Source organism: Leopardus geoffroyi, chromosome C2 (assembly GCF_018350155.1).
Source record: "Leopardus geoffroyi isolate Oge1 chromosome C2, O.geoffroyi_Oge1_pat1.0, whole genome shotgun sequence".
Taxonomy (NCBI): Eukaryota; Metazoa; Chordata; class Mammalia; order Carnivora; family Felidae; genus Leopardus; species Leopardus geoffroyi.
In genome coordinates this window covers 136,497,359-136,513,553 of record NC_059333.1, presented here as the reverse complement: position 1 = coordinate 136,513,553, position 16,195 = coordinate 136,497,359, and the positions used below count along the sequence as shown (strand labels likewise).

The 16,195-nt window shown below is 38.3% G+C and overlaps 1 protein-coding gene across 1 annotated transcript in view; it reads right to left on the bottom strand.

Moving 5' to 3' along the window:
- KCNH8 (potassium voltage-gated channel subfamily H member 8) overlaps window positions 1-16,195 on the bottom strand; it is a 292,155-nt gene that overhangs the window by 136,689 nt on the left and 139,271 nt on the right. Inside the window, exons 6-7 of the mRNA XM_045501006.1 lie at window positions 15,218-15,345; window positions 9,775-10,015 (exon numbers count right to left, since the gene is read on the bottom strand). Coding sequence (XP_045356962.1) covers window positions 9,775-10,015; window positions 15,218-15,345 — 369 coding nt within the window. The remainder of the gene's footprint in view (window positions 1-9,774; window positions 10,016-15,217; window positions 15,346-16,195) is intronic.

The following is a 16,195-nucleotide window of genomic DNA, read 5'->3' as shown; positions in this document are numbered from 1 at the left end:
ACAACCCTACTTTCCATATATATCTAATCTCCTAAGGAAAACCAAAGCAAAAATAAGTAACAATGATGCAATATTAATAACACTATTTTATCTGAATTACTCCATTAAATGAAATGACTGTTTAGGAGTAAAACAAATTCAGAAAGTGACATGCATCTATAACTTTCTACAATAGCTATTACTATAAAAAAATATTAGCAGGAACAAATTGCATTTCAACTTGAGCTTTACTGCCCAATAACTGCTCTAAGGGTAATGTGATTTTAAAAAATGAAACGTTGAAAATATGTTATAAGCTGTATATATTAATATTTTTTGGCCCAGTAATTCCACCCCTTAAAATAATTCTAAATGTATGAGTGGGGTCTTTTGCATTTGATGTTCTCTTTGCTTGTAATGTGCTTCCTCGAGGCATAAAGTTGACTATTTCCTTGCTTCCCCTCTGTCTTTATTTAAATGCCATGTTTTTAATTCACATCCCTGACCACTTCATTTAGGATTGCAGCCCATTTCTTCCCCCTTCTCACCTTTTCTACTCTTTATGTAACTCACCACTATCTGACATGTTATATATTTTACTTATTTGTTTTGTTTCCTGTTTATCTCTATTGGAATATACATCCTATGAAGGCAAAGATCTTTATTTGTTTTGCTGTTCTATCTCTACCAACTAAAACACTGCATGGCAAACAAGCATTCAATATAAATGTGTTCAATTAATGAATAAATACATTTTTCACAGAGATGTTCATTATAATTTTTTAAGTAGAAAAAAAAATAATCATCTCAAATGTGTAACAACTAAGACATGGTTATTAAGTAAACAAACTAGTTCATTTACATGATGGAATATTATGCACCTATTAAATGTTTGTAAATATTTATGAAACACAGATAAATCCTTACATTAAAATCCTAGGTGGAAAAAAAAAGTCACCAAAATTTGTGTAGACTATGATCACAACCACATGAAAATAAAAGAGAGAAAACAACAACCAGAAAGATTGAATGCAGAAGCAGTGTTCTTGCTGGGATGGGTGTGACTGAGGACCATTTCTTTTCTCCACTTATGGAGAAGCTTATGTAATTAGCATGGTCTATCCACAGAGGGGAAATGAAACTAATCAAAGAAAATGCTTGAAAATGTAATCTATTGGTTGGTCAGAACATTGTCATTGAGTATTTCAATGATTTCAGTCACAGTGAAGAATGGTGGGAATATTTCTAAAAATCTATGTGTCTAACAGGAAAAGATAGTGAATAAAGCGCTTTTTAAAATCAAACGTAAACCTATTATTCTAGCCTAAGGAAAACATTAATTGCTATTTTTGGCCCAATCCAATGAAGAAGCACTGTTTCCTAGTTTCACATAGTTCAGGAAAATACAGTGGCCACATATCCTGGGTATCTGCTCAATATTTGATTTATCATAGTACTTCAACTTCCCATGGGGAATTTTGAAAAGCCTACAGAAGCAACAGCAAAACTGACAGTTCATTTGCAAAAATAAATGCAATTTTAGTCTTTGCTTTAGTTTAGTTCCAGAGTAGGTACTTTTAAGTCAATGAATTTGGGAGCCCTTAATAACAATAAGGAAAAAAAAGTACCTAACTTTTTCAGCGCACTCTCTTTTTTTCCGAAGGCATTCTGACAAATAAAATCTCTTCACTTTTCAGATAAGATACTGAGTATGTTACACTTCTGTGGCAATCTGAAGTGGCACACTCGTTTTCTGTTTTTTTGTTTTTTGTTTTTTGCTGTTGTTGTTTCATTATTGCTGTATCCTCAGGCTTAAATTTATTCATCAGAAATTAGCTGGTCTGCAGCCAAGTGAGTCCTGATTCATTTCTAGTCAATGGTTAAACACATTCCATTTATTCACTACCCCAAACGTATTATCTGGGAATGGAGAGACTGGGATACTCTTACAGTTGGGTTAAAAATGCCCACATGAGACAAAGGTCAACTCTGAGCCATGGCTATGAATACCATCTTGAGTTCCTCTTATTAAGAGATGCTATTACTTACGGTGCCTGGGTGGCTCAGTTGGCTTTGGCTCAGGTCATGTTCTCACAGCTCATGGGTTTGAGCCCCATGTCCGGCTCTGTGCTGACAGCTTAGAGCCTGGAGTCTGCTTCAGATTCTCTGTCTCCTTATCTCTCTACCCCTCCCTTGCTTGCACTCTCTTTTTCTCTCTCATAATTAAGGAAACATTAAAAAAAATCTTTTCTAAAAGAGACACTATTACTCAATCCAAGATAAGTGTGAAGGGTGAGGATGTGGGGGTGTAGGCTTCCATTGCTACCCTATGTTTGAAAGGAAGAAGGAGAACAGGAGAAAGAAAGTACGTAAGTGGCAGGAGAGGAAGAAGGGAGCAGATGGAGGGAGAGAGGAAAGGAGGGAGGGACTTAAATGCTAAGAGATAAATGAATGCTAACTCAAGCCTTCTAAACATGTAGTCTAGGAATACCAGAATGCCCAAACCATTCAGTGGTAAAATTTGAGTTCCCTCATCACCATGAAACTTCAACTTTACTCACTGAGAGAAATCTTTCCCTTCAGGGGCGTCCTGGCTGGTTTAGTTGGTTGAGCCATCGGACTGTTGACTTTCGGCTCAGGTCATGATCACACAATTATGGGATCGAGCCCTGCACTGGCTCCTGTGCAGACAGCACAGAGCCTGCTTGGGATTCTCTCTCTGCCCCCTCTCTGCCCCTCTCCTGTACGTGCATGTGCTCTATCTATCTATCTCTCTCTCTCAAAATAAATAAATAGACATTAAAGAAATCTTTCCCTTCAGTATCCAAGTCTGTATCTTTAATATCAGTGACCTCACTAAATGGGAAAATGACATACCTTTGTTTGCAATTTTCAGGAAGATAACTCTAAGTTGGGGTTTGCTCGTACAATGAAATAACAAACAAATGTTTATGGTTTTCCAGGTTCCACTGAGATTTAAATATTTTACTCTAACAGAAAAAGATACCCAAGAATACTGAAACATTTAAAGTATTTCTTGTGAGTCTTGAGTTTCTGTCGGAGAATAACAAACTGCAGTCAAATGGTATAAGAACATTACTCTTCAGTTCCATGTTAAATAGGAAAGGCATATCAATAAAGATTATACACAACAAAGAGAGGCTTTGGGAAGAAGTCTGATAAAACAAACGGGTATCTAGAGGTGCTTGGGTGGTTCAGTCAGTTAAGCACCCAACTCGTGATTTCGGCTCAGGTCATCACCTCGTGGTGGTGAGATTGAGCCCCATGTCGAGCCCTGGGTCAGGCTCCTAGGCGTGGAGTCTGCTTAAGATTCTCTCTCTCCCTTTCTCTCTGTCCCTCCCCTGCTTTTTCTTTTTGTCTCTCAAAAAAGTACCCATAATTATCATTAGAAATTAAACACAGATCCAGTAAAATTATGAATCTGTTGAATAGAGAGAAGTCTTAGTCACTTTAAAGCTAGTGATTAAGCCTTCAGCTAATGGCTTCCTTCTAGACTGTTACTGAAAGCACAGCTAGAGCCTTTCAGGCCTCATCAGAGCAGGGCAGGAAAAGGGAGGAGGAGCTGAAATGCAGATCAGCTTATTTCCTTGTTTGGACAAGTGCTGATGGAAGATTGGATGGAACATGCACCTGGAATGATGGCCTCTAATATTATTAGTGGTCATTTCAGTGCATGCCAGACAAGGGATGCTTGACTTAGGTAGACGTAAGAGACCTTCTCTAGGCTTTTCTAAAAGGATGCTAAGGCAAGTCTGTAGAAATCACTATAAAAGCCTTAGATCTTTTAAGCAGTAAATGACTCCCCAGACACTCGTGTTCTCGAAAGCTAAGGGATGTGGAATGTTCTGGTCTACCTTATTCCCATGATTAGCTGAATTTTCAGTTTGTATTAAATAAAGAATGCTTGTTTTCCAAAAAAAAAAAAAAAATAGTGGATATTAAAACAAACTGAAGAGATAGGGGCTTGGTGACATTATTGAACAATACTTATCAGTAATGATTAAACAGCAAGTAAACTTATTTCTTGATACAATAACCTCACTAAATCCTCATAAGAATGCTAATACCCATTTTACAAGTGGGTTTAGAGTTTTAGTCCTAGCTTGGTCAGTAATCAGCTAGATCTTGGATAAACTGCTTATTGTTTTTGCTCTTTTCCCTCCTATGTGTAAACACATATACCTCATTTAATTATGTCACAAGGTTATAATAAAAATTTAGTGATAGGAAGAAATAAAGATTCTGAGATAGCAAAATTTGGTGACATGTAAGTGAGTAGAAGCATTAGTTAATAAAGTATTACAAAAGAGAAAGAGAAAAATAAAACAATCAGAAATGTTGAAAATATAAATATATGATCATAAGGCATATTACATATAGAGCAAATCTGTTCATTAGTTGGAGTAAAATTATTTGTAGATAAGTTAATTGTGATCTAACAGCATTAAAACCAAATGATGGTAGTGCTGATTAAAGTCTAACCTACATATTTCTTCTTTAAAATTAAAAAGTTTTTAAAGTTCATTATTTACTTCTGAAAGAAGGACAAAGCATGGCGGGGGCAGAAAGAGAGGGAGACACAGAATCTGAAGCAGGAACCAGGCTCTGAGCTGTCAGCACAGAGCCCGACATGGGTCTCAAACCCACAAACTGTGAGAGCGTGCCCTAAGCGGAAGGCCGACACTTAACCGACTGAGCCACCCAGGCGCCCCTAATCTACATATTTCTAAAATGGTTCCTATGTGTGATTCTGTGCCTATTGAGAACCAGTGAAATAGAACTACCTAAATCAACACAGAATATAACTTTAAAAATAGAACACTGAGAGGGGCGCCTGGGTGGCTCAGTCAGTTGAGCAGCCGACTTCGGCTCAGGTCACGATCTCGCACTCTGTGAGTTCGAGGCCCGTGTGGGGCTCTGTGCTGACCGCTCAGAGCCTGGAGCTTGCTTCGGATTCTGTGTCTCCCTCTCTCTTTGCCCCTCCCCTGTTCATGCTCTGTCTCTCTCTGTCTCAAAAATAAATAAACGTTAAAAAAAAAATAAAAAAAAAATTAAAAAAAAAATAGAACAATGAGGAAAAACTTTTGAATATGTATGGAGTGTTTGGGTTGTCATAATAACTGACGGCATTGGTGGTGAGCAGTGGGTAAGCATGCTAGACGTTCAGGCCTGGCCAGTATGGTCTGCACACTGCATGATTGCCCTTTATCCCACATGACTCTCAACCGTCCTTTTATGACTAAGGTGAATGTAGAGTAAACAGAAAGTACAATTGTATCCCATATTTCCTCTGACCTTGAGCTTTCTGAGGATTCTTAGAGAAACCAAGCCAATCAGAGTTGCAGCTTTATGGCATAGCCTACGATGCTCAGTCTTTGTGATTATGACAGCAGATATGTGTGGTATATGCAAACCACTTCCTAGATAGGCTCACAGTGGAATGACAGGAGAGAAGAAAGAGGATTCTGTTCCCCTGGAAAGGAGTTATCATTGAACCTCTGAAATGGCCCAATTTTTCAAAAATTTTATACCAATATAACTATCAATAACAAAATATCCAAGTAACAGTGGCCCCAGTAATAGGAACATTATTGTATCACTCAACAAGGAGTCCACATCTTCTTCCCTATGCACCTCCTCGTGATTATAGATGGCTACATAATTACAGTACATCATACCCTTCCATCTACACATCCTGGGGGAAGGAAAGGAATAGTGACACAAATATGTCCCCTCACATGTCTCTCTTCTTTTTTCAGGGGGAAAATAATACCCAAAAGTCCCCACAGAAATAATCTCTTTATATTCTATTGGCTAGAACTGGTCACATATTTACCCCTATGTCTGGAACTGGGTAAGGGGACAGGAACTACCACTGGCTTGGAATACTCTGGAACTGGGTAAGGGGACAGGAACTACCATGTCTGGAACTGGGTAAGGGGACAGGACTACCACTGGCTTGGAATACTCACAACTCATCCCCTGGGTCTGGGATACTGCTGCCTGCACAAAACTGGGTTCTTTAGGTTTTTTTTTTTTTTTTTTTAATTTTTTTTTTCAACATTTTTTATTTATTTATTTTTGGGACAGAGAGAGACAGAGCATGAACGGGGGAGGGGCAGAGAGAGAGGGAGACACAGAATCGGAAACAGGCTCCAGGCTCTGAGCCATCAGCCCAGAGCCTGACGCGGGGCTCGAACTCACGGAGCGCGAGATCGTGACCTGGCTGAAGTCGGACGCTTAACCGACTGCGCCACCCAGGCGCCCCTCTTTAGGTTTTTGATAAGGAAAAGGGTTACGTGATTATCAGACCTAATGGCATATCACAATTTTTGCCACCAAGATTTCAGAGATTAAAACTATTAATTTCTGCATTCATGAAAGAAAGAGAAGGAAGGTGGCATTTTTTTCTCTCATCTTCTGCCTCATTGCTATAAATAAAGGAAAACAAGTTGAGTAGAATTTTTCAGAAAATGGAACCATATTGGTTACAAACTCTTAAGAAACCTGATCCAACGACAAGGAAACCTGAGTGTGCTACCAGGATTTGGGCATATCACTAGGGCTCAGTAGGCACCCCCCCCCCCATAAATTAAGAAAGATTGGATTAGATAAATTACTAGTAGGTCACTTCTCGTTGCAAGTTTCCATGAGGCTTTGAATCAGCAGCTAAATTATACATGATGGTTTTAAAACTAAAACTAATTTTATAACCACTTTGTAACTTATAGCCAAACCTTGTGCCCTACTGATCCTGAAGAATTAATGTGGTTTACAAAGCAATTTACTTTAAGGTAAAGAGAGTAGTTAGGAGAGATTCAAGCTCACCATTCATATTTGTGGTTTGACTAGCATAATCACACTCAGATACTTATAGTGAATTTACCAGGGAAGAATGTTTTCAAGTCAGTCTTCCCAAAAGAGTGTTACCAAGTGGTCCGGGAAGGAATGGGTTCCGAGGTAAAAATAACTTTAGGAGGTGCTGGGTTAATCATGGTTAAACAGATTTCTTTATCACCGAATTTCTCAGAAATGTATAAAGTTAATGTGCATGATGAATCACCAAAAGAGATATATTATCTTTCAAGTTCCATTTTGACGATATATTCTTCTTTCATGAACACTTAATTTTCCCCATGTAGAAAATAATCACATCACCTTACTTGTATAGAGGGGTTCAAATAACAACATATTTTGAAAGCATCATGTTTTGCAATATGAAAGCCTTTCCTCCCCAACATTCTTTTTAAACTACTTTTTAACAGTTCTGACCAGGGTGATTATAAGATGCCAATTTAATAGCACTTATCTACAAACAAAAAATAAACATGTGTAAAAATACATATAGAATTGTCACACATACCAATTTAATAACTATTAAATGATACAAACACTGCCTTATTAGTACTGTGAAAGTACAGTATTATAGGCAATGCACGCTTTTATTCCTACTGTTTTGATTTATTTCTCGGTGATAATTTTCACATCACCTTTGTGAAATATTTCATACAATAAAGGCTCGGGGAAGCATACTTGGAGAAATTTTCAACTACTTTTCCAAATCTGTTATAATAAATTATAGACACATTTAAACTCATTTAAAAGAGGAAAAAGCAAGAAGACGGCAACAGTAAAGCACAGTAAAGTTTTTACTGCTTATAAAAATAAGTCAGTCAAGAAGGGATTCCAGGCTGGCAACATTCTAAAACTGTTAGCGGGCCAAAATCTCAAATTGTAATCTTTGTAGAAGGTGAACTGCATAGAGTGAATTTTTATTTCTTTATCATGCTGCTGGTAAGAGAGGGGTATTGCCTACCCAGAGGAACATCTTACTGCATGGAGCACAGCAGAAATGTGAGTCACAAAAAACACAGCAGACTTAGGGGCACTGGTCAGAGGGCAAGTCAGACTCCATTGGTTTAGAAGAAAGAAGCCTTTAAAAAAAAAACAACCAACCAATTCAACCCCCTAAAATTGTACAAAATATCTTTCTTACAGGTATCAGTTCTGAGTATAAACACATCACCATCTGCCAGTGAGCATATAGTACCAGAAGTGGCTTCTAAGCCCTTGGAATTGCAAATATCCTAGAACAAGGAATAGTGGAACGTTCAAGATATAACCGTGTCCCTATGGCAGAGTTGTAAATAATAATAACATTAATAATAATGATATGAAATGTTTGTTAAGTAGATACTCAGATGTAATAGACATCTGAGTACTCAAGTTCTTGAGAACTTTGAATGGGGTCATCCGGAGTTTTTTTAGAGCGCTAATTTACACGTGTGTTATGGGCAGGTAGGAGAAGACAGGGAAGTTTGGGAAAGTAAAAGGATATAAAACCACAGTGGATTGGCAACTGGACACACCCAATTTGTTTGCAAGCTGGAATGTTGTTATTTTCCATTTAACAGTGAGTTTTACATCCCTTTAGGTTACACCTTTCTAATGAGGAATGGTTTAAGTTAAAAAAAAAAAAAATTAAAGGTATGTTTTCTTGACTTTGTAGTCTTGCCTAACTACCTACGTAGACAACATTGCCATCTAGTGGCCTAAACATACCACAGCCACCACTTTTAGGTTGGGAGCAGGGGTCCTGACATAGCTTTGAGGGGGTGCTCAACAGATGCAATGTTAATAGTGGTACCCAAGCCACACCAAGAGCATATAAACTCATCCAGAGAAAACATACTAACAGTTAGAGAACCCACTCTGGCCCCAAAACTTTACCAGCTAGCTCCACAGAGAAAAGGACCACCACCATTGAAATAAGTGTTTGATCTGCCTCATTTATTTTCTTCCTTTGAACTTTTAAGATCCATTTCTCATCCCTTTGTTCACCTACCTCCTTGAAAATATTTTCCAAACATTCTTTCATCTTTATAAAAAGGATATTGCCCTATATCACCACGACCATGTAAAGAATCAAGTATCAGGTTGCCAATGATGGTCAAGAACTCTAGAGGGATGAATGAAAGGGACAAGGGACATTTCTGTACTATCTTTGCAATTTCCTGTGAATCTAAAAAAAGGAAAAAAACACAACAAAACACCTCTGCAGGGGGTCAGTCTAAGCCTTTAATGGAAATACAGAATTTGTCTTAGAAAGTACAAGAAAGAGCTAGGCTTAGGTCTAAACTGATTAAGATTTAAGGGACAGGGAAACAGGAAGAGGCTTACAAGAGTGGGGTAGAGACAGCTTCAACTGAGGTTGCCAATATTCTGGAGATAAATATTCTTAGCAAGCATCCCTTGGGGACTTTTTTTAAGTTAAAATCAGATACTCCCTGCTTCTCCCAATTGACTGGAAGGCTTATATAATCCTTTGCTTCCACAACCAGGCCACCTATGGCAACAACCACCAACATGCCAAAAAGGCATGAAAAGGTATGGAGAACCATGCCCAGGACTGGACCATTATCAGATCACCATTAATGGGTTCTTGCCAAGCCCCATCTTTGACCCTGCCCAATTAAGATCAGGATGGATATGAGAGTACCAACAAAATAGCCATTAAGTCTTTGTTAGCCCATATTTGATGAAACAAGGATAGAAACACAAGAAATGGGTTTAGATCTGTTTGACTAAAGGAACGGTGGGAAAGCGGGAAGAGGCAATTTTCAGAAATCCAAATATGTGCTTCTCCAAAATTTGCATCAAAGTCTTAGTCATGCCCATGCAAATGGATCTTAGTTCAAATTCATGTCAGAAAAATCTGGAACACACTTACTTCCTCTATGCAAATCTCCTAGGAAAGCAGCCGTTGGGTCTTACCTATGATAAAAAGGATCTCCACTGCAATGTCACTGACTGTTGTGCTCCGCGTCGTGGACAGATCATCGTTGCCAATAAAGCAAACGTTGTAAGGTACAGTCACGGCAACATAAAACGTCGCCAATAGAATAAGCCAGTCCCAGCCAGCTTTAAAAGTGCTAAAATGCAAAAGTATGAATTTGGACTTTTTTGCATCAGAAACTTTATACTCCGGAAACGCTGGTTTATCTACAAAAACATTCTGTGGATAAAGACAAAAAGGAGAGAAGGGAGACACAACATTAGAAGCAAGGATCACACAGCCTTAAACACACTTCTGTGAGGAGCATGATTCATACACACAATGCCAATGTCTCTTACAAGTGACTTTTGGGAGGTGGTGAGGCAAAAAGTAGAGATGTACACACTAAAATTGAGCGGAGATCTTTGTTATAAGTAACAGGAATGTGCAGAATTTAGTCATGAATGTTAAGCGAGTAATCCAGATTTTGTTCACGAAGAACAAAAAGATCATTACCTAAAACGTCACCTACAAACATCCACAATTGCAAGTATAATCTTATATACACTGGAAACACAAACATACATTTGTATTCCTATTGTCATGGAGACATTCCACGTACTTATAGTTTTGAGACAATGGTCATTATCCAAAGGATATGTTTGACCTGAAATTCTTCTAATAATACCAAAGCTACCATTATTTTCCCAGAGAGGATAGAAATATATGATCATCATTCTACAGTTAACGGGACTTACATTTCTTCCAAGATATAACCAGGTGGTGCTAACTACATGCATTTTGCATTGTGGTTTTTGGTGAAGTTTCAAGCTGGGAACGTGCATCTCATACCCTTGACTGGCATGGATTCATCATGACACTAGCTAGCCCTTGGTAAGACGGCAAAGTGAGAAACAGTTACTTAAGAGTCATTCAGGTCATAGGAAGAGAAAGGCAGTGTTCGCTGTGCAGCTGATTAAATGCAGGAGAACTGCTGGAGTTCTATAACTGCAAAAGCACGTCACTTTGAAAGCAGTCCAAATTGATGAACAATTCTTACTGTTAGGAGACAAAAGGAGGCCCAACAATAGCGTGTGTGGAAATTTGACAAGCCTACGGCCAGGTACTTGCAGACCTTGCTTTGACCTCAATTAATGAGAAACACAAGATCGGTAATGGAAACTTAAATTTGAAAGTTAAGTTGAATGAAGTGAACAGTTAAAAGTTTTAGAATACATGTTACTTGCAGGTCATGGTATGTTTTCTTGTTTCAGCCAATGGGGAAAGAACAAGTTGATGGGGTACGTTCAGGAATTCCTGAAATACTAGAGGATTCAAGAAAGGTCAGAGCCATCAGGAATGTGTAGCTCTTTAGTGGTGAATGTCAGTGACCGAATATTTTTGCTGCCTTAATATTAATGCACCCCCTATCTTATATCTCTCCTTGGTAGGCATTCCCACCCAACACAGGCTTCTACTTCCTATTACTATTCTCACTCAGCTCACACAGGCACCTCATAATGCCAGGATTTCATGGTAACTGACTGCTATACCACTTCTACATGGTCCTTTGATGCCCATCTGCCATTACATCTACGTTCCATTCAGTTCCCTGGTATTTGACCTGCCTCCTTCACCTCATTCTCTGGTTTCCAGAAACAAGTTTAAGGGTGGGCTTTGGCATAAAACTGGGAAGAGGAGAGTGAAGTATACCTGTTGGGCTTCTTATTAAGGTGTAGGCAAGTGCATAGGAGAAGGGAGAGTTAGGGTTGGTAAGTATTAACTACATGAAGGTTGATAAGTACTTCTGTTTATAGAAGGACAGGATGGATTCCCATATAATTTTTTTTTTCAAATATAAAACAGTAACAGAGAAGCCATGGGGGAAGACCTCAATTTCTATCTGAGGAAGTCTTTTGCTACCGTATTACAGAGATTAAAATTTTAACTTGTTTGAAGTTGAGGCCAGCTCTAGGAGTGAGGGTTGGGAAAACTCAGGAAGTATTTTCTTTGGATTACGCTGATTACATGAAGCATTAGTGAGGCCGATACAAAAAGTCAGCTATGTATTACTTACTTTCACAAGTCAGAAAATAAGTGACACTATTTCATCTTTATAGGTTATTTAAAACACATTTCTTAAGATTATTTTAAAAGATTAAAAATTCATTACATCTCAGGTTAGGCTTAAATTGTGAAGGGTTTGTCTTTTTTTTTCTTTTTTTAAACTCTTGTCCTCCCACCACCAGATTTGTAAACTTTTATCAAAAACCTTTTGAGGGGCACCTGGGTGGCTCAGTCGGTTAAGCGTCTGACTTCAGCTCAGGTAATGATCTCACGGTTCATGAGTTCCAGCCCCACATCAGGCTCTGTGCTGATGGCTCAGAGCCTGGAGCCTGCTTCGGATTCTGTGTCTCCCTCTCTCTCTGCTCCTCCCCCTACTCACGCTCTGTCTCTCTCTCTCTCCTTCAAAAATAAATTTAAAAAAAATATTAAAAAAAAAAAAAACCTTTTGAGTGGAAGAAAATGCCTTACAATTGGAAAGTATGTTTTTAGCAACTACGAGGAAGAGAGACTTCTTATTTATAACCCTGACACACCGAGTTTGCCTAAGGAAAAATGCAACCAACTATTCTCAATTTCAGTTCTATGTTATTTTGGTTCTATGTTAATTTTGAAGCATGTTCTTTAGTATCAATGGTGTTTTTTTGCTGTTTAACCTCTACCCTATGAATTATTGAAACACAATGGCTAATGGCTAAAACCTAACTAAAGTAACTGCTCCCTAAACCATTCCTGTCACCTTTCTTTGAAACTAACTTTTGAATGATAGGAAAATGTTTCTGTAGTTGCTGCACCAAGTCCCAGGTTATCACACGCCTTCAAGGAACATTGTTACCGAGCTGGTAATATTTGGGCATTTAAAAGACTTTGTTTTCAAGCTCCCAGGGTTCTCATCTGATCTTTACATTTCTTTGCACTGGAAACAGTTGCATCATCAATTGTCATTTAAATGAGTAACAAATCAAAACAAAAGCAGAAATTAAGTCCCTTTTCCCCGAGATGTACCAGGCAATTAGAGCCAGGAATGAAAGGTGTTACATCCTGATTCACAAACCTTGCTTAATGGCCTGAGGAGTTCATTTGCCTAGGGTTGAATCATACCTTCCTATTCCACAGAACTGTATCACGGAGCCGCAGGGCAGGGGGCAAAGGCATAGGGCTTTGAGTCAGAAGATTCACAGCAGGGTCCCATATCCTGCTTCTACTTTTGAGATCTCAAATAAGTTCTTTTGCATCATAAAAATGGAACTAATAAAAATCATACCTAGTATTGGCTTGCTGTAAAAATCAAATAATATGATGTCAGTAACAGGAATTTGTAAATAGCAAAGTTATAAAAATACTGAGAATTTGTGTGTGTGTGTGTGTGTGTGTGTGTGTGTGTGTGTGAATTATAACCAGAATTCCCCCCACTGGATTGTTCAGCTGATAAACTATCCAGATCATTTTTTCCTCTTCTTCCTTCTCTCTTCCTACTGTCTTTTAGCCATTCTACTCTGTCCTCCTTGAAAAGAGATGGTGAACAGGGCCGGTCCTGATTCTACACATTAGAAGTAAGATACCACCTGTATTGCTGAAGTCGCTGTGTTGATTAGACATCCTTAATTACTAGGTATTATTTTAATGCTCCCCCTCATGTTTGTATTTCTTAGATGATTGGCAATTTAGCAAATTAGCGAAGCCGTGAGAATTATGATTTTTTAAATCCGATTTTTAAGTACTGTTCTGTACTTTGTTGGATCTAAAGGGAAAAACAGGATGTTCAGCAAACACATTTTGAAGCCTAGTTATACTTGCTGTGTTTAAATGATTCTCAACTAAAGGCTACATGACAGTATCTCTGGCTAGTATTTGTTTAGGTGCTTTGTTGGTTGATGTGCATACAATCAAGCCCAGATGTGGCTACCTTTGTTTCTTCCTAGAACTTGTTTACTGTCACTAAGGCTGGCTTGGTAACTGAAGGCGAATGTAAATAGGAAACAGTGGAAGGATCCATAGATCAAGTGGTGTGCACCCTTTCAAGTCTATCCCTGGACTCTCTGGAAATCAATGACATCGGGGCACAGGGATCCCCAGAAAATCTTTATACTAAGTCAGGCCAAAATAAACAGCGTGTGACTCTTAATGGTGATGCCTGGCAGATCATCACCAGCATGGGTGGTGGTCCTAGAGCACAGATGGACCAAAGCAGTTTGTTGTGGTGTCCAGAGAGAAATCACACTGAAGCAGGACTCCGTTTGCAGCACTTTCTTGTCAGATCTCCCACTCCCCTTAGCTCAGGCATCTTTCTTTGTTCACTACAGAGAAATGGATACTTTATATATCAGATGCATGACTATTTTGCCAACACATGTGTATTAGGGAGTCTGGAGGTTTCTATGGAAAAATTAAGATGCCAAAGAATTCCCTGTGTCCCTAAATCCCAGACCTTCTGGATCTTAGGTCGATTCCAAGATAGCTCTGCTTGTTTGATGTAATTTTTCTAATGCCATTGTTAAGTTAGACCCTAAGTATTTGTACCTGCTACCCAGAGTCCCATCACCCCTCCACCCAAAGATTTATGTTCTGAAGAATCCACAATGCAAATTAATGATATTCCATCATTTGCAAAGTTACCTTTGAATATCCGTAACTAAACAGACATAGTTCTGGGTTTCTCAGTGAAATCTCTCAGTGCTAAGAATCAGTTATGAAATCAGTGTGAAATCCTGGAACTCATAACTCTGCACAGGATCATCTTTTTAAGGCACAGTTCTTTGTTGCGGCTTTTGACAGATAAGCAGCACCAGGTTTCAGAAAGTAGCCCTTCTGTCATTTACTAAGAGCGCAACTTTCGACAAAACTGTATGATATAAAGCATAGAATTTCAAATCCAATGTTCCACTGTGTGAAATTTCCAACTCTGTTTTGTAGAAGATGTAAATTTTTAAATGGAGTAATGACTTTGACTTGCTCATGGTCCTTCTGGATAAAAGCATTAAGTGAAATTAGATAAAGTGCAGAATAAATGGAACTAAAATTAAATCAGAGAAATTTTAACCAACAAACTATGAATGTGTAACAGGACTTGCTGCATCATCTTGTTCATAAAATGTAACCAGTATGTCCCCATTCGCAGCGTCCCTAGTACCGCATTGTACTGGCCACGGTAATATTCTAATCTCTATGCTGTGATAACACTGTGATTAAGCACTTTTATAACAGAAATGCTTCACGACTGCTGACCTTTCCTAGTTTATTCTTCATAGGAAAGCACAAGCCAAAGTGCAAAAAAATCTAGGAAAGCCAATAAATGAGTAATTGCAGCCTTTCTTTGGTGAATCAAATATCGCACCAGGGGAAACTCTAGCATTCAGAATGTACACACATACCACCTACATTATTTATTTTCAGTTTGTTCTTTTCTCTTCTTTGCAGGTGCCCAGAGATGTGATAAAGGACCGCTCGACTCCGTCTCCGGGCTGAGTCAAAGTGGGTCCCTGCCCTTGATCTTCCTTTGGCTTTGTCTGGGGGAAAATAAAACTCATTAAACACCAGCGAAAGCATCATTTCATCCCAAGAAAGTCAGGTTTTGACAGTTCCCTTTCAAGACACACAGTACATGTTTCTCAACACTTAGAATTATCTGCTGGCTCCTAATGACAGTCGATTTCGGTCCTTTACAATTTACATATTTTTGTCATCATATTAACTGCATTAATTTTTGAATTACAGCAAAACATACAAGAGCACTGAGAGAATTTCAAACAGTTCGGAAAAACATTAAGCCAAAAATAAAAAAAATCTTACTCCTATTTTCCTGCTGTTGTACATTCATATCCCTAATTCTGCTCCCAATGTTTTTTCTTGACATTTTTCCAGAAAAATATCTAAAACATATCCTATATCCACATTTATACTTATGTTACTTTGCATAAATGGAAGTTTACAATAAAAACGGTTTACAGATTCTTTTTTCACATCAAAGTAACTTGCAAATCATTCTAGATGTGCACATTATACTTCTCTCACATTCTTTTTAATAGCTAAGAGCATGCCATATTAAGGATACAGCTAGATTTACTTATATTACTATTTCCCTATCATGCACACTTAGGTTTCGTCAGGATTTTTTTAAAAATCTGTGTAGATAATCCTGCAATTAAATTCCTAAACACATAGGGCCTTGCGCTGGTGTGCCAGGATATTTTGTAGATAAATTACTAGGTGTGGGTATGTACATTTTAAATATTGGTATACATATTCCAAATTTCATTCTAGCAATTTAGGCTCCCAGCAACAGTGAATGGACGTGCCTGCTTCACCAGACACACATCAAAATTATGAAATCTATCAGTTGGTATCAAAATGCCAAGT